At 38.4% G+C, this 27,385-nt stretch overlaps 1 protein-coding gene across 1 annotated transcript in view; it reads left to right on the top strand.

The window, feature by feature from the left end:
• The window catches only part of LOC106090565 (beta-alanine transporter), a 43,602-nt gene continuing 16,217 nt past the window's right edge, over positions 1-27,385 (top strand). The window contains exon 1 of the mRNA XM_013256805.2: positions 1-834. Within this exon, the coding sequence (XP_013112259.1) occupies positions 443-834 (392 nt within the window). The 5' untranslated portion in view covers positions 1-442. The remainder of the gene's footprint in view (positions 835-27,385) is intronic.

Genomic DNA, 27,385 nt, shown 5'->3' with positions numbered 1-27,385 from the left:
GTCGTTGTCGTTGGTCGCTCAACACGTTAGTATGAGGCATTGCTTCTTGCTTCGTATTGGCTCAAGTCAAGAATCTTTTACGTGCACAAAGAAAAACTATAAAACCGTTTGTCGTGTCGACTTTCAATTCAGTCTAAATTGCCTTTGATCGGTGTAGCGAGCAAAGCGCGCGTTGCTTCGTTCGTCGTCGTAGTTCGCACAACTTGAAAGTTAAAACGTTAAGCTTGGCTTGACAGTTACGAATTCGAAAAAGTTTTCAAAAACAAAAAAAAAAAAAAACGAATTTAAAACTATCTGAACACAAAAAGTAACCGCAGAGAACAATAAAATATAGTGAAAATCTCAAAAAAAAAGCAAAGAATAAATTTCCAGCAATTATTATTGTCAATATTGGCATTTGTTGCAACGCTTGTACAACGAAATAAATAATAATTTTCTAATAATGACTCTCAACAATCAGGGTCACACGAAGGATGATACAAATTCATTTGTTAACATTGCCTTTACACACGACGAAAACGGCAGTGAGACAGTGATACGCCGTAAGAGTGGTAATTCCAATGGCTTGCAATTGGATGGCACAACGAATGCAACCAACAGCAACAATAATGGAGCTTCAGTGCCGCCTGCAGCTAATACAATGCCAATAGATTTCGACGATATTCTGCCCATGATTGGTGAATTCGGAAAATATCAAAAAATTCTTTTCCTTTGCATGATACCATTTGCATTTTTTGTGGCCTTTATATATTTTTCACAAATATTCCTAACATTGATTCCTGAGCAACATTGGTGTACTGTACCGGAATTGGAGGCTTTGCCATTGGAAGAAAGGTAAATAAATCTATTGAAGTACTGTTGGAATAGGAAGGATGTAGGAATTTAAAAATGTTTTTTTTTTTACTGAATTTGCTAAATATGATAGCAAGATGAGTGTCAAACATTGTTGTGCGAAAAATTTTATAAAAAATTGTTGTACGTTGCAACGTTACCTCCATTTAGTAAAACACATTGCTATAGATAGGCATACAGTTTCTCCGCCCAAATCTTATGTAATATCCACTATGGATGGCACTTGCCAAATTTAAAAAGTCAAATCTGAATGTGTGCTCTATGAAATTTCGATATCGATAAGGATCATACCCAGCAAAAACTCCCATTACCAAATAACCAGAAAGGTAAGCTCATTCAAAAACTAGTAACTACTTATTTTTAGGCATCGTTTCTAACTACTTTTGCATGACGATGTTTCAGGAGGAAAGTCCTTCCGCACAAGCATACCAGTAGTTCAAAAATAGTTACTTATGCTTAGGCATACAAGTTGTCAAAAATAATGACATATTATCTTAGTTGAATGTTGCCAAAAAATATTGAGTTGCCCAAAAAGTAATTGCGGATTTTTCATATAGTCGGCGTTGACAAATTTTTTCACAGCTTGTGACTCTGTAATTGCATTCTTTCTTCTGTCAGTTATCAGCTGTTACTTTTAGCTTGCTTTGGAAAAAAAGTGTAAAAAATGTATATTTGATTAAAGTTCATTCTAAGTTTTATTAAAAATGCATTTACTTTCTTTTAAAAAATCCGCAATTACTTTTTGGGCAACCCAATACATACTTAGACTCAAGCATGTTTGCGCCTTTCCCCACCACCATGTTCTCAATGCTCAGTTTCTTTGAAGAAGACAAATTTTATATGAATAATTCAAATTATAAATGAAGTTAAAACTTTCCCTTAATCGCTAGGTTGTTGTAGCGGTAAACTAGCTATCAAGAATGCATTTAACCTTCCACGATAGACCAGGGTACTTCTAGCTCAATTTCAATGGGGCTGGGATTGATTCCAACATCATAGACGTTTGTCTCTATTATAACCAGGGAACACACATCACATGTATGACTCTCTGATAGACATGAGGATTCCTTCTGAATTGAGTTCATACAATGTTGATGGGAAGGGCAATTAGCGTACCACTAGCAAACTAGGTTTTCCAATTCGAGTCATACGACTCCGGAGGGCCAATACGTTGAGCTTTTCGCTGCGCACAATGGTTTGACGCAACTAGTGAACGAACTGACAGATATCGCATGTGTTCAAGGGCACCAAAATAATACTCCTGACCTTTTTTTTAACTTCACACCCTGAAAAGTATGAAGTTAACACTCCCCTCAATCGAAAATGTATCTGGCATTATGCCCCGAATATTTTTTCGAACTCGTGGAGTTAAAAGGGTTTTGGAAAATCTAGATGTAAATAAAACCCCGGACCCGGATGGAATATCAACACTTGTTTTATGCAAGTGTTCTTCGACGCTCGCTCGTCCATTACGCAACCCTTTCAACCTTGACCTGCGGGAGTCTTCCCGGCGCGTTGGAAGTTTGCGAACGTTCAGCCAATACCCAAGAAGAGTGAGGCAAACAACCCTGCGAATTATCGGCCAATTGCGAAATGCTCCGCTCTCTCCAAGGTCAAGGAGGGCATGGTTAATCACCATCTTGTGAGGTATTTAGAATCTAATGGCCTTCTTAGCAGCCAACAGTATGGGTTCCGCAGAAATCGCTCTACGGGCGACCTCATGACACTTCTGTCGGAACGTTGGAGTCGCTCAATCCACCAGTTTGGTGAGAGTAAGGTTGTGGCTCTGGATATATCCAAGGCACGGTGCACTACTATCAAAGCTTGTCGCATTTGGTGTCGGTAATGGCTTCGTTCGATTTATTTCGAGCTTTCCCAGAGATCGTACTATTCGCGTCGTTATAGATGGGTTCTCATCCAATGAGCATAAATTGACCGCAGGTGTACCCCAGGGCTCTGTTCTTTCTCCTTCTCTTTTTCTTATTTTCATCAACGATCTGTTGGGTCAGACATCGAATCCGATCTACTCATTTGCGGATGACAGTAATCTCTGTAATTCGTTTCGACTATAGGCCGAATCTTCGAGAGATTGAAGACAAGAGGCGGGTTATGGACGATACACTCTGCCAGTATTTGCTGGCCATTTCTAAGTGGGGTCGAATGAATCGAGTAGATTTTTATGCACGGAAGACTCAGTGCTGCTTGTTGTTACACAAACGATTCGCTGGCCCATTACGATCATCTTTGTCGATTAACGGTATAAATGTTGAGCAATCAGAAGCTCTTGATGTTCTGGGCATGTCCGTTGGGCTAAACATGTCTGTGAAGTGTCGAAAGAAGCGTTCAAGTATTTAGGCTTCCTCAAACGGTGTAAGAATTACTTCACTCCATCTGATCTTCTTAACAACTACACCACTTTCATAAGGTCGAAAATGGAGTACAACCCATATGTATGGGCTGGAGCTTCAAAATCATCCCTGGAGCTACTGAACCGTGTACAGAGAAGAGCGATGGCGTTGATTAGAGACAGTGGGGTATCCAACTCTATTGCCTCCTTTGATCATCGTCGCAATGTGGGTTGTTTGGCGCTGTTCTATCGATACTTTCATGGTGTGTGTTCGTCTGATATTCGTCTTCTTATTCCTGATGTAAGGATGTATGTTAGCGATACTAGACATTCCAGGAACTCACACCCGTTTGTAATTGATTGGCCAGCGGACCGTACAATGCATTATAGAGAGAATTCTTATTTCACTTGAACCGTTCGTATGTGGAATCGACTTCCGGCTAATGTTTTTCCCACCCACTTTGACACCCAAAGATTTAAGACAAATGTCAATAAGCACTACATCATGACGATCAAGAATATGTATACTTTATGGGGTCTTAGACGAATATTTCGAGGTGTTACAAACGGAATGACGAAATTAGTATACCCCCTATCCTATTGTGGAGGGTATGAAAACGTGTTTTGGTAGGGAGACAAACAAATTTGATTGCTGTAAAATTTCGCTCGCGAAACAATTAAAAATATCAGTGACATTTCCGAAAGCAGAATAGAATTCCAAACCTTGGAGTTGAATCAAACATTCCGATGGCAAACAAAACAACTTTTCTTATTTAACAATTTCCAGTTAATAAAGAACATTTTTATTACTACTGGAAATATAAATTGAAGAAAACATATTAAATTTTTAATTTATAAAGCTTTCCTAGTAAAAAAGTGCTCTTGAATGGAAAGAAAAACGAAATAGTAATCAATCCGACAGGGTAAATGCAGTCGTATTGAAACCGGTATATCGGTTTCTAAACCGATTAGAGACATATATGCCATTAAGAAGAGATGTTATAATAGGACATCAAATGCTAATTCAAATTAAATGAGAATTGGACCATAAGGAGACTCAAGAAATAAAATCGGGTGATTCGAACCTATAAAGCCCGTTTACTTACTATTGCGATTTACATCATACACGGGGTCGGACAACCCTACAGCTAGTAAAACGTTATCACAATGCAGGAAACACATACATGAAAGGATTTTAGGTCAGAACCTCAATCGTATGGTGGCACCTGGAGGGTACTTATACTATCTAAATTTGAAAGAATTTTTAATATGGACTACCGTTATGATCTCCATTTGCCATTCAACCCATCCGAGCTTAATTGTTTTCAATTGCCTCTAAATATTTTTGTTGTGAGTTAAGTTAAGCCCCTCGACAAACTTCTGCAATATTGCACAGATCGGTCCAAATTTGGATATAGCTGCGATATAGACCGATCTCTCGATTTAAGGTTTTGAGCCCATAAAAGGCGCATTTATTGTCCAATATCGCCAAAATTTGGGACAGTGAGTTGTGTTAGGACATTCGACATTCTTCTTTAATTTGGCCCAGATCGGTCCAGATTTGAATATAGCTGTCATATAGACCGATATCTATATTTAAGGTTTTGGGGCCATAAAAGGCGCAATTATTGTACGATTTCGCCGAAAATTGGAACAGTGAGTTGCGTTTGGCTCTTCGACATTTCACATTTATAATCCGATTTAACTGAAATTTCAACAATGACTTGTACTTATAAGTATTTGGTCGAAATCGGAACATATTTCGATATATCTGCTATGGGGAATAAGGTATGCATTTTTCACCGGATTTTGACGAAAGGTGGTTTACATATATACCCGAGGTGGTGGGTATCCAAAAAGCCTTTTTCTTGTTATTTCAAATTTCAACAAATTCGTGTAACAAATAAAGCTTTTATGAGCTTCAGACCCTTAACCGGCAGATCGTTCTATATGAGAGCTATATCTTAATACATTCCGATCTGAACCATATTTGAATCGGATGTTAGGAAGCGTAAAAGTACTCACTGTTTTAAATTTCAGCGAAATCGGTTAAAAAATAAAGCTTTTATGGGTTTCAGAACCTTTATCGGGAGATCGGTCTATACGGCAGTTTATCTAAATATAGTCAGATCCAAACAATATTTGGGAAGGATGTTGGGAGACCTAAAACTAACCACTGTTTCAAATTTCAGCAAAATCGGGTAATAAATAGAGCTCTTATGGGCTTCAAACCCTTTATCGGCAGATCGATCTATATGCCAGCTATATGTATATATAGTCCGATCTGAACCATATTAAGGTTCTATGTTGGGAGGTATAAAACTACTCACAGTTTCAAATTTCAGCGAAATCGGTTAAAAAATAAAACTTTTATGGGCTTCAGCCCTTTTATCGGCAGATCGGTCTATATGGCAGCTACATCTAAATATAGTCCATATTTAAGTCAGATATTGAGAGGCTTAAAATAACCCACTGCTTCAAATTTCAGCGAAATTGGGTAACAAATAGAACTTTTATGGGTTTCAGCCCCTTTATCGGCAGATCGGTCTGCATGACAACTATATCTAAATATAGTCCGATCTGAACCATATTTAGGTCCTATGTTGGGAGGTATAAAACTACTCAAGGTTTCGAATTTCAGCGAAATCGGTTAAAATATAAAGCTTTTATGAGCTTCAGACCCTTACTCGGGAGATCGGTCTATATGGCAGCTATATCTAAACATAGTCCGATCTGAACCATGTTTAGGTCAGATGTCGGCAGGCTAAAAATAATCCACCTTTTCAAATTCCAGCGAAATCGGGTAATAAAAAAAGCTTTTATGGGCTTCAGACCCTTTATCGGGAGATCGCTATATGGCAGCTATATATAAATACAGTCCGATCTGAACCATATTTAGGTAAGATGTCGTGAGGCATCCGATTTCGCTGAAATTTGAGGCTGTTTCAAATTTCAGCGAAATCGGGTAATAAATAAAGCTTTTATGGCCTTCAGACCATTTATCGGCAGATCAGTATATATGGCAGCTATATCTAAATATTGTCCGATCTGAACCATATTTGGGTCTTATGTTGGGAGGTATAAAACTACTCACAGTTTAAAATTTCAGCAAAATCGGATGAAAAAATTAATTTTTATGGGCATTAGACCCTTTTTCGAAAAATCGGTCAATATAGCAGCTATATCCAAATATGGTCCGATTTGGCCCGTTCAAGAACTCATCCAGCGTGCATCAAAAAAACGCATCTGTACCAAATTCCAACTCAATATCTCAATTTTTGAAGGCTCTAGAGTGATAACAACGGACGGACGGACAGGCGGATAGACATACGGACATCGTTAAATCGTCTTAGAATTTTACGACGATCCGAAATATTTGCACTTTGTAGGGTCGGAAATCGATATTTCGATGTGTTGCAATGACTAAATGAATATATCCCCTATCCTACGGTGGTGGGTATAAAAAGGATCGATGATAGGTAGATATCCAAATTTATAAGACAGCTTCTTGAGTTAAATTTCGGTCGGTGAGTTATACATGTTGAAAACGGGTTTTACAGCTTCACGTTGTGTTTCGCCTTAAAAAATTATTCTGCTGATCTTATCAAACACTGTCTGCTGATATTAAATTTAAACGTCTAAATAACAATTGAGGAATTTTCTATACATTTATAAAATAAAGTTTCAATTTTAGGCGTTAATTTTTCTTTTTTAATTCTTAATAAAATGCTTGTAAAATTGAAAAACAAGATGGAATAAAATTTTTTTTAAATATTTGCAACATTTTTGAGCTTTCTTAACTTTCTAAAATTTGAAAACAGCAGAAAATGTTTGCTGTTTAGCAAGAAATTACTGCTGTCCGATTTTTAGCAGACTTTGTTTGTTAGCAAACATTTTTGCTGTTTTTACTTACAAATTTCTATGAGTGTATAAGCGTCAAATAAACCTCCCTGGTTAAGCGTCAACAAAACTGCCTGGAGATTTGTTGACATGAGTACATATATAAAAGTTTAGCCCGGTCAAAAATAATGCCAATTTTATTGTTGTTTTTTTTCTTGGAACATTATTGTTGTAACACACACCCTTTCAACGTCATTATCGTGGTGGTTTTATTCTATTTTAATAAATGAGCCAAATATTTTTGCCTTATATTCGGAAACAATCACGTATTTGATGTGGTCTGTTTGTAATTGTTTAATTATTGCATGCTCTCTCTATTTCCCAAATACGAAATTTACTTTCCCCAGTTCAAATAGTAGCTGTTCAATTTAGATTTTAAAGAACTAGATTTTGGGAAATTTCAATGATTCTATAAAAATATTATGACATTTTTTAGGAATAAAAAAATATACGGATGTTGGTTGTGAGGTATATAGTATATGAACACAGTATAATCGATCATTTAATCTATTAAGAGACAAACAGCCTTTTGTATCAAATCAAAAGTATCAATCGAAAAATTTGCTTGACATAATCGTTATTTTTTGCTATTTGTTATGCAGCAAATTCCATATCAATTGAGAATAAAAAAAAATAATAATAATATTTTGAATTCATTTCTGGTATTTCCTCATAAGTAAAGATCAATAATTGGAAACAAATAGTTCATAATAGGCATTAGAGTACATTTTTTTAAAGGAGATATAAAGTTCTTTTATTTGACTTCTCACAGAAAACACATTTTTTTCTTAACTATTCAAGAATAGCGTTACGAAGCTCAATACATCAAGTGTGGTGAAGGGCAAAAAAAGTTATACAATTTTCTGATAAATTTCTGTTAAAGTTTAATAAAAAATTTGCATTATACACCCAGAGACAAGAGTTCGTTGTTATAAGTGAACACGGTTTGCCAACAAACTCCTAACAGTTGAGGAACACCTATTAAGAAAAAATCATCATTTTACTTACATTTCGACATACCGCTTTGGAGAAAACTATTTGTGATCCTAAAAAGTTAAGTTATATAATAGATTTTTAGGAATTCGCTCAAAAATCATAAATTTTGTAATAAAATCAGAGTACAGTCGCAACCGGATAGTGAAACGCAACAAATACGTCAATTTCGTTTCACTTGTACGTCATTTTCAGTTAAGCGTACGTCGTACAAGAGAAAATCATTTCCAGTTAAGCGATTAGGCGTAAGTGAAGGCGAATTTTCACTTGACCCTAATAATTAAATGTGTGTTTGTTTTTCGTCGGTTTGTTTGTTTGTTCCGTATAGACTCGAACAAGTTAAAGCGCGCTAAGTTCGGCCGGGCCGAATCTTATATACGGCATCTCTTCTTAGGCAAAAAAAAAAGGATAAAATAAAACATTTGCTATTAGAGCGATATCAAGATATGGTCCGATTCGAAACACAATTAAATTAATTTTTGGAGACCTGTGTAAAATGTCAGCCATTCGAATAAGAATTGCGCCCTTTGGGGTCTCAAGGAGTAAAATAGAGAGATCGATTTATATGGGAGCTGTATCGGGCTATAGACCGATTCAGACCATAATAAACACGTATGTTGATGGTCATGAGAGAATCCGTCGTACAAAATTTCAGGCAAATCGGATAATAATTGCGACCTCTAGAGGCTCAAGAAGTCAAAATCCCAGATCGATTTATATGGCAGCTATATCAGGCTATAGGCCGATTTTAACCTAATTTAGCACAGTTGTTGGAAGTCGTAGCAAAACATGTTGTGCAAAATTTCATTCCAATCGGATAAAAATTGCACCCTTCAGAGGCTCAAGAAGTCAAGACCCAAGATCGGTTTATATGGCAGCTATATCCGGTTATGGACCGATTTTAACCTAATTTAGTACAGTTGTTGGAAGTCGTAGCAAAACACGTCGTGCAAAATTTCATTCCAATCGGATAAAAATTGCACCCTCTAGATGCTCAAGAAGTCAAGACCCAAGATCGGTTTTATGGCAGCTATATCAGGTTATGGTCGGATTTGAACCATAATTGGCACAGTTGTTGGATATCATGACAAAACACGTCGTGCAAAATTTCATTCCAATCGGATAAGAATTGCGCACTCTAGAGGCTCAAGAAGTCAAGAGCCAAGATCGGTTTATATAGCAGCTATATCGGGTTATTGGCCGATTTGAACCTAATTTAGCACAGTTGTTGGAAGTCGTAGCAAAACACGTAGTGCAAAATTTCATTCCAATCGAATAAGAATTGCGCACTCTAGAGGCTCAAGGAGTCAAGACCCAAGATCGGTTTATATGGCAGCTATATCAAAACATGGACCGATATGGCCCATTTACAATATCAACGGACCTACACGAATATGAAGTATTTGTGCAAAATTTCAAGCGGCTAGCTTTACTGCTTCGGAAGTTAGCGTGCTTTCGACAGACAGACGGACGGACGGACATGGCTAGATCGACATAAAATGTCACGACGATCAAGAATATATATACTTTATAGGGTCTCAGACGAATATTTCGAGTAGTTACAAACAGAATGATGAAATTAGTAAACCGCCCATCCTATGGTGGAGGGTATAAAAATGGCTGAACCGATTACATTGAAACTTTCACAGATTGTGTAGGTTGGCCTGGAAGGAGACATAGGCTATAAAATTTTTTGATATCGGAAGTGGGGCGGACCCTCCCCCTTACCCCAAAAGTACTACCCAAAAATAAAAGTGGACCGATCGGGATAATATGGGTCTCAAAAGAAAGGTATTCAGAAGTAGAGTACGAATTTCATATAAAAAATTGGGTCCAAGTAACTGGGAGGCCGCCCCAACCCCAAAACCCCCTAAAATAGTTTTTTTAACGATTATGACAATATGGGACTCAAATGAAAGGTATTCGGGAGTAGATTGCGAATATGGACAGGAAGGAGAAATAGGTTTTATAATTTGTTAATTTCGGAAGGGAGCGGACCCTCCCCCTTTACCCAAAATCAAAAGACGACCAATAGGAACAACATGGGAATCAAATGAAAGGTATTGGAAAGTAAAATACGAATATGGTATTTGGGTCTAAGTACCCATCGAGCCGCCCTAGCCCTGAAATTCTCCCAAACAGACATATTGGACGTTCATGTCAATATGGGCCTCAAAGGAAAGGTATTCGGGAGTAGATTACGAATCTGGCATACGAAATCAGTTCGAAGTATAGGGGGTAACCCTACCACCCAAAAATTCCTTGAATGGGCATATGACCCATCATGACTATATGGGACTCGGTTTCTTTGTTTGTTCCGTAGAATCAAAAACAGCTAAACCGATTTTCTTAAAATTTTCACAGATTGAAAATAAAGAGTATTCGGCATTAGATTACAAATGTGGCATAAAAAATTAGGTCCAAGTAATGGGAGGTCACCCCACCCCCAAAAGGGCATATTAGCCGACCATGACTATTTGAGACTTAAATGAAAGGCATTTGGGAGTAGATTACAATATGGCATTAAAATTTGCGTTCAAGTGTAGGTGGCGCTTCTCCTCCTAAAAATACGTTAAATTCGTTAATTGAGCCATTATGATAATATGGGACTTAAATGAAAGAGGTATTCGGAGTATAGAAAAGGTATTCGGAGAGTAGAAAACGAATTTGATATCCACTTTTGAAGCCAAGTGTTTGGGGGGATATGAAATTCAGTTTAGTGGGTGCTTTAGGGCGCCCCCCTAAACTGAACTTCATATCCGACTATGGCAAATTGGAGCTCAAATCAACGATATTTGGGGGTAAAGAACAAATTTGATATCTATTTTCAGGGCAAAGTACCGGTGGCTACCGCAGCCCCAAAACACCCTCCAAACGGTTAATATTTACCGACCATGGCAATATGGGTTTTGGGAGTATTGCACGAATTTGATATCCATATTTAAGTCGAAATGTCTGAGCTGCCATCGCTCCCCAAAAAGGACTTCTCATTAAACTAATTTTGAAAAACACCAGATCTCGGAGATTGGTGATGCGATTCGTTCGAAATTTTGTATATAAAAATCTAAGACGATCTAGACATGTCCGTCTGTCTGCTGAAATCACGCTATAGTCTTTAAAAATAGAGATATTGAGCTGAAACTTTGCACAGATTCTTTTTTTGTCCATAAGAAGGTTACGTTCGAAGATGGGCTATATCGGACTATATTTTGATATGGCCCACATATAGACCTATCGGCCGATTTGGGGTCTCAGGCCCATAAAAGCCACATTTATTATCCGATTTTGTTGAAATTTAGGACAGTGAGTTGTGTTAGGCCTTTCGAAATTCTTCGTCAATTTGGGCCAGATCGGTCCACATTTGGGGTATAGCTGCCATATAGACCGATCCTCCGATTTGGGGTCTTAGGCTCATAAAAGCCACATTTATTATCCGATTTCACTGAAATTTAGGACAGTGAGTTGTGTTAGGCCCTTCGACATTCTTCGTCAATTTGGCCCAGATCGGTCCACATTTGGGGTATAGCTGCCATATAGACCGATCCTCCGATTTAGGGTCTTAGGCCCATAAAAGCCACATTTATTATCCGATTTCACTGAAATTTGCGACAATGAGTTGTGTTAGGCCCTTCGATATTCTTCGTCAATTTGGCCCTGATCGGTACAGATTTGGATATAGCTGCCATATAGACCGATCTCTCGATTTAAGGTTTTGGGTCCTTAGAAGGCGCATTTAATATCCGACTTCGCCGAAATTTGGACCACTCAATATCCATGTCGAATTTGGTCCAAATCGGACCATATTTCTATAAAGCTGCTATGGGGGCATAAATTATTAATTTTTCACCGGATTCTGTCGTATAGTGGTTTACATATATACCCGAGGTGGTGGGTATCCAAAGTTCGGCCCGGCCGAACTTAATGCCTTTTTACTTGTTCAATTTAGTCAGGTTTAAAGCGAAATTAAATGAAAGTTTCCACAAAAATCAATTACAAATCGTTTCATTCAAACTTAATTCTGAACAAGAAATGATTAATCAGCTTACACATAATTCTCTCAAATCAAAAAGCAAGGTATGCGTATTAAATCAACGAGAGATATCGAACTGAAAAATTGCACAGGGGCAATTACAATGATTGCACACGACATGATTGCTTTAACCGACAGGTGTTATCTCATCTAGAAATAGAAACTTTAAGCTCCGTGAAGCTGGTTTTTGTAATGTATCAAACAAATCATATCTTATGGTACTAAATAAAAAATAATTGCAATTTTAATAGCCTACTTCTATAGTTTTTTGTGGGAATCATTTAAAAACGTTAACAGATTCTTAATAAAAGTCACATTAAAAAAATGATCTTAACTAAATTCTTCCCTATGCACAGTGGGTGAAACGGCGAATAAATGCGTGTCATAAATGAATTGAATGTTGAACACTGTAGAAGTAATTGTGGAATATTTCAGTACATTCGGAAAAGAATTGCGACGTGTGGGGGCTCAAAAACCAAACTCGGGAGATCGGTTTATATGGGAGCTGTATCAAGCTATTGATCAATTCAGACCATATTGAACACGTATATTGAAGGTCATGAGAGAAGCCGTTGTACAAAATTTCTACCAAATCGGATGAGAATTGCGCCCTCTAGAGGCTCAAGAAGTCAAGATCCGAGATCGGTTTATATGGCAGCTATATCAGGTTACGAACCGATTTGAACCTTATTTGGCACAGTTGTTGAAAGTCATAATAAAATAAGTCATGCTAAATTTCAGCCAAATCAGGTAAGAATTGCGCCCTCTAGAGGCTCAAGAAGTCAAGACCCAAGATCGGTTTATATGACAGCTATATCAAATTATAAACCGACTTGAATCATACTAAACACAGTTGTTGGAAGTGATACCAAAACACCACGTGCAAAATTTTAGTCAAATCGGACGAAAATTGCGCCCTCTAGAGGCTCAAAAAGTCAAGAACCAAGATCGGGTTATATGGCAGCTATATCAAAACATGAACCGATTTGACCCATTTACAATCCCAACCGACTTACACTAATAAGAAGTATTTGTGCAAAATTTCAAGCGGCTAGCTTTACTCCTTCAAAAGTTAGCGTGCTTTCTACAGACAGCCGGATGGACATGGCTAGTTCGACTTAAAATATTAAGATGATCAAAAATATATATACTTTATGGGGTCTTAGACGCATATTTCGAGGTGTTACAAACAGAATGACGAAATTAGTATACCCCCATCCTATGGTGGAGGGTATAAAATATGGTTCGTTTAGCCATAATCCTGCATCTACCCACGTAATTTTAGGCATTGCCACAATAGGTGGTGAACCGTCAATAAGTCTTTCATGTGTCTAGCGCGATGTCAAAGTCCTGGCATTATAATGGCTTGCCAGGACCCTTTTCAGCAGTGAGAGCGGTAGCTCCACCTCATCTAGGAAAGGTCCCCTGAACACATCATATTACCTCGTATTGGTGAATAGTAATCCCATTGCCAATCTTGGCAGCATACTTTATGAACTCTGATAGCCATACACCATAATGAAAACGCCTTCCTCGTAGCCAACAAACGTAAATCCCTTCCTTTTCAAGTGAACTGAAAATTCCACAAATATCCAAGAGCCTTAAAAATGGATACAAAAACCGTCCTTGTGTTGATTGAGCTCTTGTCACAATAATCCTATTTGAGCCCTTTGCTAGCGGAACGGTTATAATCCAGTCCATGTTGATGGACTGGATGAACTCAATTCAGGAGGAATCCTCATGTCCACCAGAGAGTCATGCATTACACACATGTGATATGTGGCCCCCGATTATAATTGACACACACGTCTATGAAGTTGGAATCAATCCCAGTCCAATTGGAATTGAGCCAGAACTACCCTAGTCTACCGTGGAAGGTTAAAGGCATTCGCTTGGTAGATATTTTACCGCTACAATTACCTTGTAAAAACATTTAAAAGTTTTTACAAGGTCTACTTTTACATGTCGATCCAGTCATGTCCGTCCGTCGGTCTGTCTGTCGAAAGCACGCTAACTTTCGAAGGAGTAAAGCTAGCCACTTGAAATGTTGCACAAATACATTTTTATAGTGTAGGTCGGTTGGGATTGTAAATGGGCCATATCGGTCCATGTTTTGATATAGCTGCCATATAAACCGATCTTGGGTCTTGACTTCTTGAGCCTCTAGAGGGCGCAATTCTTACCCGATTGGAATGAAATTTTGCATAACGTGTTTCGTTATGACTTTCAACAACTGTGCTAAGTATGATTCAAGTCGGTCCATAACCTGATATAGCTGCCATATAAACCGAACTTGAATCTTGACTTCTTGAGCCTCTGGAGGGCGCAATTCTTATCCGATTGAATTGAAATTTTGCATAACGTGTTCCGCTATGACTTTCAACAACTGTGCTAAGTATGGTTCAAGTCGGTCCATAACCTGATATAGCTGCCATATAAACCGATCTGGGCTCTTGACTTATTGAGCCTCTAGAGGTCGCAATTATTATCCGATTGGAATGAAATTTTGCACGACATGTTTTGCTATGACTTCCAACAACTGTGCCAAATAAGGTTCAAATCGGTTCATAACCTGATATAGCTGTCATATAAACCGATCTGGGGTCTTGACTTAATAAGCCTCTAGAGGTCGCAATTATTATCCGATTTGCCTGAAATTTTGTACGACGGATCCTCTCATTAGCGTCAACATATGTGTTTATTATGGTCTGAATCGGTCTATAGCCTGATTCTATTTTACTTCTTGAGCCCCCAAAGGGCGCAATTCTTATTCGAATTGGCTGACATTTTACACAGGTCTCCAACATATAATTGAATTGTGGTCCGTACTGGACAATATCGTGATATCGCTCTAATAGCAAAACTTTTCTTTTATCCTTTTTTTTGCCTAAGAAGAGATGTCGGGAAAATAACTCGACAAATGCGATCCATAATGGAGGGTATATAAGATTCGGCCCGGCCGAACTTAGCACGCTTTTACTTGTTTAAGATATTACTTTTATACAGCTAGATTAGTCATTTGGTCCACTGTGCTATGGAATGTTTCGCAATATTTACACTGTTCTCCTTCACTTTGGTAAAGGGTATTATGGTTTAGTTCATTTGTATGTTACTCACAAAGAGAAATTTGGCCGTAGCCGTCTGCCTGTCTAACTGTCAATGTATTTTTGAACTTCTTAAAATTTAGTACAGTTCACTTTAAGGACTTCAAACGAAGCCTATTGCAATTAAAAGATGTGTATGCGATACGTATGCATGTATGTAGTAAGTAAATATTTCAATAGGCTTCGAATAAATCGATTTCCATTGCCATATTAGTGAAAATCTGCTAAAATCCAACATACATTGAAAAAAATGTTGTCCTTATTTTAAAGGTATGAGCCAAACTGTTAAATTGATAATCAATCAATAGACCCATGCCATTATGGACATACTTCTAAAGCTGCCATCACACTATATGTGTTTGTCTGATGACATGTCCCTTATGCAATCAATCATGTACGTCGAAATTGTCAATTTGCATACCATTCATTGTTTTTGCTATCACACTTGTATGCTATTTTCGTATGACTTAACCTAAAAATGTGAGCAAAATCTCGTTTTTGTTATGCGTAGGTGAACATTCCACTAAGGAGCAGGGGCAAACTTCTCACATATCAATGAGTGCAGTCCGATTCAAGTTTAAGCTCAATGATAAGGGGCCTCATTTTTATAGACGAGCCCGAACGGCGTGCCGCAGTGCGACACCTCTTTGGAGAGAGTCATAGTACCTTACAAATGTTGCCAGCATTAGGAGGGGAAAACCACTGCCAGGCGTGTAGCTTCATAGGCGGACATGCTTACCTCTGCACTACGGTGCTATTTTGAAAATTTATCCACCTAGTCCTTAGCATTTGGCTTATCCAGTACCAGTCCAACCGAAACTGGTCCAAAATGTAGATGACTGTTATGCAGATGTATGGCTATTGGCACGTAGAATTCTTTGCGAGTTGTGGGGTAGGGTATGTAGAGTTCAACTTTGTCCGACATTGGTCGATACTTACTTTTAATTACCTACCAGTCATTGCTTTTTAATTTTTCTTTTTAATAGATAGCAGATGAAATGTTCTTTTCATCATTGTCTGAGCCAGAGTATAATTAAAAGCTAAATATTTATTTTGTGAAGTTTTTGTAACTATTAGAACATCATTTTCAATATTTGTTCAATGTATTATCAGTGCCGCTAAAGTTGGAACATGTAACAACACAAGACTACAAATTAATTTGCAAAGTGTTTTTAATAATAAAAATAATAATTTTACGTTAATTTTTAGTTTTGACAAAGATAAATTGTTTAAAAAATGCTTTGGCAAAAAGTTTGCATAAATAAAATCGATGGATGTTTTGTGGAATCATGCTTAAATTTAATGGAGTTCATATGTTCGATATCCGCCTAAAGTATATCGAGGGTCTTAACCTAACTCACGGTCCCAAATTTTGGTAAAATCGGACAAAAAATGTGCCTTTTATGGGCCGAAAACCTTAAATCGAGAGATCAATCTATAAGGCAGCTATATCCAACTGACTGTCACATATGTTAGCAAAATCCGAAAAAATACGGCTTCCCTGCCGAATATGGATTGGATCCGTCTATATTTGCATAAGGCTGCTATATAGACCGATCCTACGATTTAAGATCTAAGGCCCTTAAAAGCCAAATTTATTGCCCCATTTTGCTAAAATTAAGCATAGTGAACTGTGTTATGCACTTCGACATCTGTGTCGAATATGGTTTGATTGGTTTTTATTTAGATCTAGCTATCATATATACCGATCTCCCGATTGAAGTTGTTTGACCCATAAAATATGTATTTATTCCCGACTTCGCTGAAATTGGACCAGGGGCCAGTTTTAAACATTTTGACTTCCGTGCTGAGTATGGCTCTGATCGGACGATATTTGGATATAGCGCTCATATTAACCGATCTCCGGTTGGGGGTCTTTCCCATATTTAATGTATAAATTACCCGATTTTACTATAATTTTGTACAACAAGTTCCCTACGCATCCTTCTCGCAGATCGGAATATTTTTGGATATAACTGGCGCATAGACCGATCTCCCGATTTAAGCATTGATTCCATAGAAGGCCCCGTTAGCTCAAATTTAGAACAGGGAATGTGCTAAACAGCTCGTCTTCCTTGACCAGATTTGTCCAAATCTTACCATACCACGATCTAGTCGTCTTAGATTTTTACGCTGTCTGTCCGTCCGTCTAACTGTTGATCACGCTTCATTCTTTAAAAATAGAGATATTGAGCTGAAACTTTGCAGAGATTCTTTTTTTTGTCCATAAGCTGGTTAAGGTCGAAGATGGGCTATATCGGACTATATCTTGATATAGCCCCCCTATAGACCGATCCGCCGATTTAAGGTCTTAGGCCCATAAAAGCCACATTTATTATCCGATTTTGCTGAAATTTGGGACAGTGAGTTGTGTTAGACCTTTCAACATCCTTCTTCAACTTGGCTCCGGCCGGTCCAGATTTGGATATAGCTGCCATATAGACCGATCTCTTGATTTAAAGTTTTGGGCCCATAAAAGGCGAATTTATTGTCCGATGTCGCCGAAATTTAGGACAGTGAGTTGTGTTCGGTTCTTCGATATACTTCTGCAATATGGCACAGATCGGTCCAGACTTGGATATAGCTGCCATATTGACCAATCTCTCGATTTAAGATTTTGCGGCCATAAAAGACGCATTTCTTGTCCGATGTCGCCGAAATTTGAGACAGTGAGTTGTTTTAGGCCCTTCGAAATTCTTCTTCAATTTGGCTCAGATCGGTCCAGATTTGGATATAACTGCCATATAGACCGATCTCTCGATTTAAGGTTTTGGGGCCATAAAAGGCGCAGTTATTGTCCGATGTCGCCGAAATTTGGGACAGTGAGTTGTGTTAGGCTCTTTGACATTTTTCTGCAACTTGGCCCAAATCGGTCCAGATTTGGATATAACTACCATACAGACATATCTCTCGATTTAAGATTTTGGGACCATAAAAGACGCATTTATTGACCGATTTCGCCGAAATTTGGAAAAGTGAGTTGTGTTATGCTGCTGTGGGGCATAAGGTATCCATTTTTCACCGGATATTGACGGAAGGTGGTGGTACATATATACCCGAGGTGGTGGGTATCCAAAGTATAGCTAAACGCCTTTTTACTTGTTATTTGATTTCTTATATCATACAATAGGTGTTTCTAAGTAAAACTAGTCTTTTATGTTGTGTGACTTGATGTGGTTTTGATAACATATCATAACCGGTCTACCTAAGGAATGCCTTGTATCAATAAATTATTCTAGAATAATAAAAATAATTATTATTGTGGAATTTTGTAATCCCACATTCCATATTACAGACATAGAGCACACGAAAACAGTTATGAAAATGTCGAGCGTTCAGTAAAGCAATTGCGGATATTCTTCGTACTCTCTGATTCTAAATAGGAATAAAGTGTTATTTAACATAAGCAAAAGACTGAATCTACAATCTTGAAACTTTATAAAAGGTGCTTCAGGGTAAAATTTAACAGTTTTTAAAAATTTGGAGGTACGAAAAGTAAAAAAATTATATAATATAAGTTTTTGTTTATATTTAATTATTTATTTTTGATCTAAACATTGTAAACTTTAAAAGGATTAATTTCCCGAACAATAATCACAAGATACTACAACTCTAAAATTTTTTATTCAAACAAATTCTCTGCAAAATATCGTTTTAATGTTCATGACACCAAAACGAAAAGAATTTAATTTGTTATAATTGTTATACCCTCCACCATAGGATGGTGGGTATACTAATTTCGTCATTCTGTTTGTAACTCCTCGAAATATTCGTCTCAGAATCCATAAAGTATATATATTCTTGATCGTCATGACATTTTATGTCGATCTAGCCATGTCCGTCCACCTGTCCGTCCGTCTGTCGAAAGCACGCTAACATTCGAAGGATAAAGCTAGCCGCTTGAAATTTTACACAAATACTTCTTTTAGGTGTAGGTCGGTTGGGATTATAAATGGGCCATAACGGTCCATGTTTTGATATAGCTGCCATATAAACCGATCTGGGATCGTACTTCTTGAGCCTGCTGCAATTTTGCATGACGTGTTTCGTCATGACTTACAACAACTGTGTCAAGTATGGTTCAAATCGGTCCATAACCTGATATAGCTGTCATATAAACCGGTCTTGGATCTTGACTTTTTGAGCCACTTGAGGGCGCAATTCTTATCGGATTGGAATGAAATTTTGCACGACGTGTTTCGCTATGACTGCCAACAACTGTGCCAAGTATGGTTCAAATCGGTCCAAAACCTGATATAGCTGTCATATAAACCGATCTTGGGTCTTGACTTCTTGAGCCTCTTTGGGCTCAATTATTTTCTGATGTGGGTGGAATTTTGTTTAACAGCTTCTTCCATGACCTTCAACATACGTGTCAAATACAAGTTGCCTGCAGTGGGACCTGTCTCCTTGGGTGGAGAGAATATTCCATTTACAGAAAGCGCAAAATACCTGGGTGTTTTGCTGGACAGGAAACTGAACTTCAAATCCAACATTTTGGAAAGGGCAAGAAAGGCCACTCTTGCCCTATACACCTGCAAGAAAGCCATTGGCAAAAGTTGGGTATTTACACCGCATGTCATGCATTGGCTATATACTGCAGTTGTCAGACCTATTATGCTATATGGTGCTGTGGTCTGGTGGACGGCGCTTCAAAAAATCCACCTACTGCTCAATACTTAACCGGATCCAAAGGATGGCTTGTTTGTGCATCACAACCGCACTGAGGACGACACCATCTGATGCACTTAATTTAATGCAACATCTTATGCCTCTGGACATTGGGGCTACCCAAATTGCAGCGACCACTGCCGTGAGGTTAAGGCAGCTTTCTCATTGGTCATGTGGCGACCACGGACACTGTGTTACACTTGAAACAATATCCGATGTTCCAGGCAATGTGGATTACACCCTACCTCAGCCACTTTTTGATAAAAAATACTATGCCACTATTCCTGATAGAACCGTTTGAAATTACGATATCCCTGGTAATAGAAGTTACATAGACTTCTATACGGATGGGTTCAAACTAAACGACCAGGTGGGCTTTGGTGTGTACTCTAAAGATCTAAAACTGGTCATATCGCAAAGGTTACCCGACCACTGCAGTGTGTTTCAAGCAGAGATCCTTGCAAATAAGGAAGTGGTGGAATGGCTAAGATATAATGTCATAACGACGATTGGCATAAATATCTTTTCAGACAGCCAGGCAGCCATTAAATCCCCGGAGAACGTATTTCTGAACACAAAAACCGCCCTCTATCTTTCTTTCATTAGCTAGAACAGACGTCTCAATTATTGTGTTCACCATGACAGGTCACTGTCTAATCGGAAAACATGCTGACAGACTGAAGGTTCCCAGCAACGACTTTTGCAGCAGCTGTGAGGACATCGAGGAAGAAGAGACTATATGTGTGTGTGTCCCTCACTAGCAGTTAGAAGGAGTTCCACTTTAGGTTCTCATTTCTTTGGGAATCTCTCTAATATAGCGGATGTAAACATTCGCAAGTTTCTGGGCTTTTTAAAGCGATGGATGGTTCAACGGTAGGAAATAGAAGGTTCCTGTGGTACCACAATGGACGAAAACGTCTAAGTGAGTCTGATGGCAGACTGTCACTTAAACCTAACCTAACCTGCCCGACAATTGTTACGGATAGTTATATGAGCCATCTAAATACCTCTGCCGAAGTCCATAAAAAACGGTTCAAAATTAGATATAGCGTCCACCTAATCATATAGCCCCATTTTACACTCTAGGGTAAATGTAGGTTATCTTCTTCTTATATATAAAAATCAATTTGTGTTTGTTTGTTTGTGTGTTCCTTATAGACTCAGAAACGGCTGAACCGATTTTCTTGAAATTTTCACAGATGGTGCATAATGACCCCGTGGTGAAATTAGGGTACTAAGGTTTTTGATAACTGAAGGGGGAGCGGACGTTTCGCCTTACCCTACTTTTCAGAAACGTCAGATCTCGGAGATAGGTGGTGCGATTTAAGCCAAATTTTGTGTGCTCTCTTATAGTAACCTACAAACAAATATTTGGTATCCAAATTTCGGAAGGGGTACCTAGGGGGGGGGGGGGGCGTCCCACCCCAAAACCCACCAAATATATATATACAAATGAAAGGTATTTAGGATAAGAAAACCTATCTGATATCCATTTGTCGGACCAAGTGTTTGGGGGACCACCCCAACCCCCAAAACACCCCTAAATCGGACATATTTACCGACCATGGCAAAGTGGGATTCAAATGAAAGGTATTTGCGAGTAAAATACAAATCTGATATCCAAAGTTGGGACAAAGTTTCTGGGGGTCCACCCCTTCTCCCAAAACACCCCGCAAACCAAGTGTTTGGGGGGCCGCCCATCGCCTAGAGCATACCCCAAAGAAGTCAAATTTACGACCATAGCAATATGGGACTCTAATGAAAGGTCTTTGGAAGTAAAGCACGAATGTGATATCAATGTTCAGGAAAAGTATCTATGGGGCCACCCCACCCCCATAGCATCCCTCATATAGGATATGTTTGCTGACCATAGCAATATGAGGCTCAAATAAGAGGTATTTTAGAGTAGAACAGGAATCTGATATATATTTTCAAAGCCAAGTTACTGAGTGGCCGCCCATCCCCCAAGCCGGTCATGTTTGCCGACCACGGAAATATGGGGCTCAAATTAAAGGTTTGTGGGAGTAGACCACGTATCTGATATCAACATTAGGGGCCAACTGTCTAGCGGACGTCCCACCACCATAACAACCGCCCAATAGGACTAGGAGGAGAGGAACTAAATATTCATAGTTTTTAGAGCCAATACCCCAAACCGAACACATTTGCTGACTTTTGCAATAAGGAGTTTAAATGAGATTAGAAAATGAATTTGATATCCAAATTTGAGAGCAATGGCAATATGGGGTTCAAATAAATGAAATATAGATATATGAGAATAGAGAACGTTGCTGATATATTTTCCGGTCTTAGTGTTTGGGCCACCCCAATGCCCAAAACACCCCTATATCGGGTATATTTACCGACCTTGTCAATGTGGAGCTTAAATGAAAGGTATTGGGGGGTAGAACAAGAATTAATACCCATTTTCGGGACCAATTTTCTGGGGGTCTACCCCTTTCCGAAAATACCCCACAAACAGCAATTTTTTAGTGACCATCGCAATATGGAGCTCAAATAAAGGTATTTGGGAGTAGAATACGAATTTGATATCCAAATGTAGGACCCTGTATTTAGGACATCACCCCATTCCCAAAACACCCCCAAAGGGAAACAATTTTTCGACCATGCCAATATGTGCCTCAAATGAAAGTTAGTTGAGATTAGAAAACTAATTTGATAACCTTTTTTGGGCCATGTGTTTGGGGGACGCCTCATCCTGTAAACTCCTCTTAAGCTAATGGCAATATGGGGTTTAAATACATGGTATTTGAGAGAAGAGCACGATGCTGATATTTTTTCAGGGCCAAGTATGTGGGCGACCATCTCTCCCTCGAGAACACCACTAAATCAGACATCATGAGAATATCGGGCTGAAATGAAGTATTTTAAGAATGGAGTACACCTTACATCCAAACTTAAATTCGTAGACCAATAAAGATTATATGGGATTCAGATAAAGGCACTTATGTATATTGTTAAACTGTTAGTCAAGTTAGCATGGTATTTCCCCAAAATCTCTTTAATTGTCGAAAATAAATATTCCTAGGAAACTTTTGTTCCATATAAAGTAGAGGAAGGCGCAGCGGACCGGGCCTGGGTCAGCGAGTATAAAATAAAATCGTCATCGGCTAAGTTATGCCTTCTCCAAAGTGGCTAAAAAAGTCTTCAAGTGTATACCTATTCCCCTGCATTTGCCAATTTACTTTGTTGTAACCAGTCTCTGATAGAACTTAATTTTACTTCGAAAATAGCAAATAGCAATGCTTCCGTTTACGACGGTTGCGTAGCAACAACAGATTTTACAAAACTTACACAACACCTGGTAGGTAGGTACATTACAAAAAGATTTCGAATATATTATGACCATATTTAAGTAAAGCTACTATTACTACTTTGTATAATTTAAAATAATGTATTTTTTTCGAAAAGTGGCATTTGTTTGTAATGATGACCTTGATTGATGGCATAGAATACACAACGCAGTAAGCCCCTTCGAATCATGTCTAAATTTTAATTCATATGAAAGAGAATGAGAAGAAAAGCGAAGCCAACTTCAGTATTGTATGGTATTGTTCGGAAGACACAAAATTATTTGGGTAGATTTAAAAATATTATCCATGTTTGTACGCTTCAAGTTATTAAGGCAGTTTTTCGAGCGCTTGACCTTAACCGCTGTCAAAACCTATTCCTTTTTGTTGGCTTATAAAAAACACATGCAAATAGTTTTTGTTACTGTCATTAAGCAGCAGCAGCAGCAGTTTCATTGAAGCATTATGGAAATGACACTTTTTTTAATATTAATCCACACGGAAATGTTTTCTTTTATAATTACTTTCAGATTAATTAGATAAAATGTGGGGGGATATGATGTTATGGCAACAAAAAGGCATAATGTTGCATTATGTGCCACAGTTTAATGATTAAAATGTTAAAATTAGTTATGATTAGAGTGGTAGCAGGATTCACTAATAGAAGGTTAGGTCACATGCAAAAACACAAAGTGGATAGGCCCCATAAACATCATTAAGGATGTCAAATCTGACGATTGAAAATGTCATCATATAGGAGAAAACGTAAACAAAGAATGAATGTAAAAAGAGAACAAGTTGACATCCTCAATGCCAAGTACTGCCAAATATTAAAAAAAAAGTATATCGGCTGATCGCTTGGCTTAACCTTATTCAGTGAATCCTGGAGTGGTAGTTGGCATCGAAATTGTTTCAGCTATGAGTGCTGCATGTAAAAGTTGTACAATCCGTAAATGGTGTTGATAGGCAACCAATGATTACAGCTTCTAACTGCTCTAATGTCTCATTGTCCTCCCATCCATCTACTGATCTGATTGATCTCCCGATTTGACTTCTTCAGCAACTGTTGGGCTCAAATTTTATCTAAATCGGCTGAATTTTTCTGTTCTTCGATTTGACATCTTGCTCACCTGTGGGCAAAATGCAAAACTTTTTTTGCCAACTATTTGGCATTCTGTTTATGGTTACGCAACTTGCTCAATTTCGACTATAGAGCCATGGGTCTGGTGACTTTCAACATCCATGTATCACCTGAATCGGTCCATATCACGTTCTATATAAGGCCTTGCCTTGTTCTTTAATTTGACATCTTGCTCACCTGTGGGCATAATGCAAAACTTTTTTTTGTCAACTATTTGGCATTCTGTTTATGGTTACGCAGGTTGAGTCCGGTTCGGGGGTCGAAGCAAGCTTGCTCAATTTCGAGTATAGAGCCATGGGTCTGGTGACTTTCAACATCCATGTATCACCTGAATCGGTCCATATCTCGTTCCATATAAGAGCTCTTGTTCTGCTGAGTTCTAACATTTGTGTATAGTTTGAACCGGTCCACCGGTCCTATCCTACAGTTTTACATCTTGAGAACCTACAGGAAGCAACTCTTATCCAAATAGAACGTATTGTTCTGAGTCGCGTAAAACTTTACATATTTTTATTTTATTTAAAGTCCAAATACTTAGTGACATCCATCAGCCAGCAAAAAGTCTCATTACCAAATAACCAGAAAGGTAAGCTCATTCAAAAACTAGTAACTACTTATTTTTAGGCATCGTTTGTAATTACTTTTACATGGCAATGTCCTAGGAGGAAAGACCTTCCACACAAGCATACCAATAGTTCAAAAATAGGTAATTATGCCTAAGCCTACAAATTGCCAAAAAATAATGGCATATTATCTAGATTGAACGTTGCTAAAAATAACTACTTAGACTTAAACATGTTAGCGCCTTTCTCCACCACCACGTTCACAATGTTTAGTTTCTTTAAAGAAGACAAATTTTATATGAATAATTCATATTAAAACTTTACCTTCATCGCAATCGAGAGTTAAACCAAGAACCTGCTGTTTTCAAAGCAGACGCTTTATGCATTCATTCACATTACTATTGTTTGAATAATACACTATTTTCTCGTTTCAATATAAGCTAACAATACAAAAGCAAACTTTAATTCTATTTCATCAAAGATGGCCATGCCTTTGCGTTTATGTTTGACATATTCTACTTATTCTAACACATGGGAGTGATTTTTAGTAGTTTTGTAGCACAGAGCGTACATCAAAAGATTTACAATACGAAGGTCCTGAGACCAGCAAAATGATTTTTAATTCATTTTATTTCTTTAAACTTACGCCCACAGCATGCGGAACAATCTACGGTTTTGTGGAGAGAGAAATTAAAAACAAGTAAAAAGGCGTTAAGTTCGGCCGGGCCGAACTTTGGATACCCACCACCTCGGGTATATATGTAAAACACCTTTCGTCAAAATTCGGTGAAAAAAGCATACCTCTGCCCCATAGCAGCTATACCGATATATGTTTCGATTTGAACCAAATACTACGAAGTACAAAACATTGTTGGATGTCGGAAAGCCATAAGTCACAGTGTCAAATTTCAGTGAAATCGGATTATAAATGCGCCTTTTATGTGGCCAAGACTATATGGCAGCTAAATCCAAATCTGCACCGCTTTGGGCCAAGTTGCAGAAAAAACTCGAAGAGCCTAACATAACTCAAATTTCGATGAAATCGGATTATAAATGCGACTTTTTTGGCCCTCAAAACCTTAAATCGAGATATCGGTCTATATGACAGCTATATCCAAATCTGGACCGATTTAAGCCAAATTGAAAAAGAACGTCGAAAGGCCCAATACAACTTTCTGTCCGAAATTCTGGCGACATCGGACAATCAATGCGCCTTTTATTGAATCAAAACCTTAAATCTAGAGATCGGTCTATATAACAGCTATATTCAAATCTGGACCGATCTGAGCCAAATTGAAGAAGGATGTCGAAGGTCCTAACACTACTCAATGTCCCTAATTTCGGAGACATCGGATAATAAATGCGCCTTTTATGGGCGCAAGACCTTAAATCGAGGGATCGGTCTATATGGCAGCAATATCCAAATCTGAACCGATCGGAGCCAAATTGAGGAAGGACGTCGAGTGGCTTAACATAACTCTCTGTCCCAAATTTCAGCAAAATCGGATAATAAATGTGGCTATTATGGGCCAGATCGGCCTATATGGCAGCTATATCCAAATCTGAAGCGATCTGGGCCATATTGCAGAAGTATGTCAAGGGCCTTGACTTAACTCACTGTCCTGAATTTCGACGACATCGGACAATAAATGCGCCTTTTATGGGCGCAAGACCTTAAATCGAGAGATCGGTCTATATGGCAGCTATATCCAAATCTGAACCGATCGGAGCCAAATTGAGGAAGGACGTCGAGTGGCTTAACATAACTCTCTGTCCCAAATTTCAGCAAAATCGGATAATAAATGTGGCTATTATGGGCCTTAGACCCTAAATTGGCGGATCGGTCTATATGGCAGCTATATCCAAATCTGAAGCGATCTGGGCCAAATTGAAGAAGGATGTCAAGTGGCCTAACATAACTCTCTGTCCCAAATTTCAGCAAAATCGGATAATAAATGTGGCTATTATGGGCCAGATCGGCCTATATGGCAGCTATATCCAAATCTGAAGCGATCTGGGCCATATTGCAGAAGTATGTCAAGGGCCTTGACTTAACTCACTGTCCTGAATTTCGACGACATCGGACAATAAATGCGCCTTTTATGGGCGCAAGACCTTAAATCGAGAGATCGGTCTATATGGCAGCTATATCCAAATCTGAACCGATCGGAGCCAAATTGAGGAAGGACGTCGAGTGGCTTAACATAACTCTCTGTCCCAAATTTCAGCAAAATCGGATAATAAATGTGGCTATTATGGGCCTTAGACCCTAAATTGGCGGATCGGTCTATATGGCAGCTATATCCAAATCTGAAGCGATCTGGGCCAAATTGAAGAAGGATGTCAAGTGGCCTAACATAACTCTCTGTCCTAAATTTCAGCAAAATCGGATAATAAATGTGGCTTTTATGGGCCTTAGACCCCAAATTGGCGGATCGGTCTATATGGCAGCTATATCGAAATCTAGACCGAT

This window comes from Stomoxys calcitrans, chromosome 1 (assembly GCF_963082655.1).
Source record: "Stomoxys calcitrans chromosome 1, idStoCalc2.1, whole genome shotgun sequence".
Lineage (NCBI taxonomy): Eukaryota > Metazoa > Arthropoda > Insecta > Diptera > Muscidae > Stomoxys > Stomoxys calcitrans.
This window is presented reverse-complemented; position numbering and strand designations above follow the sequence as displayed.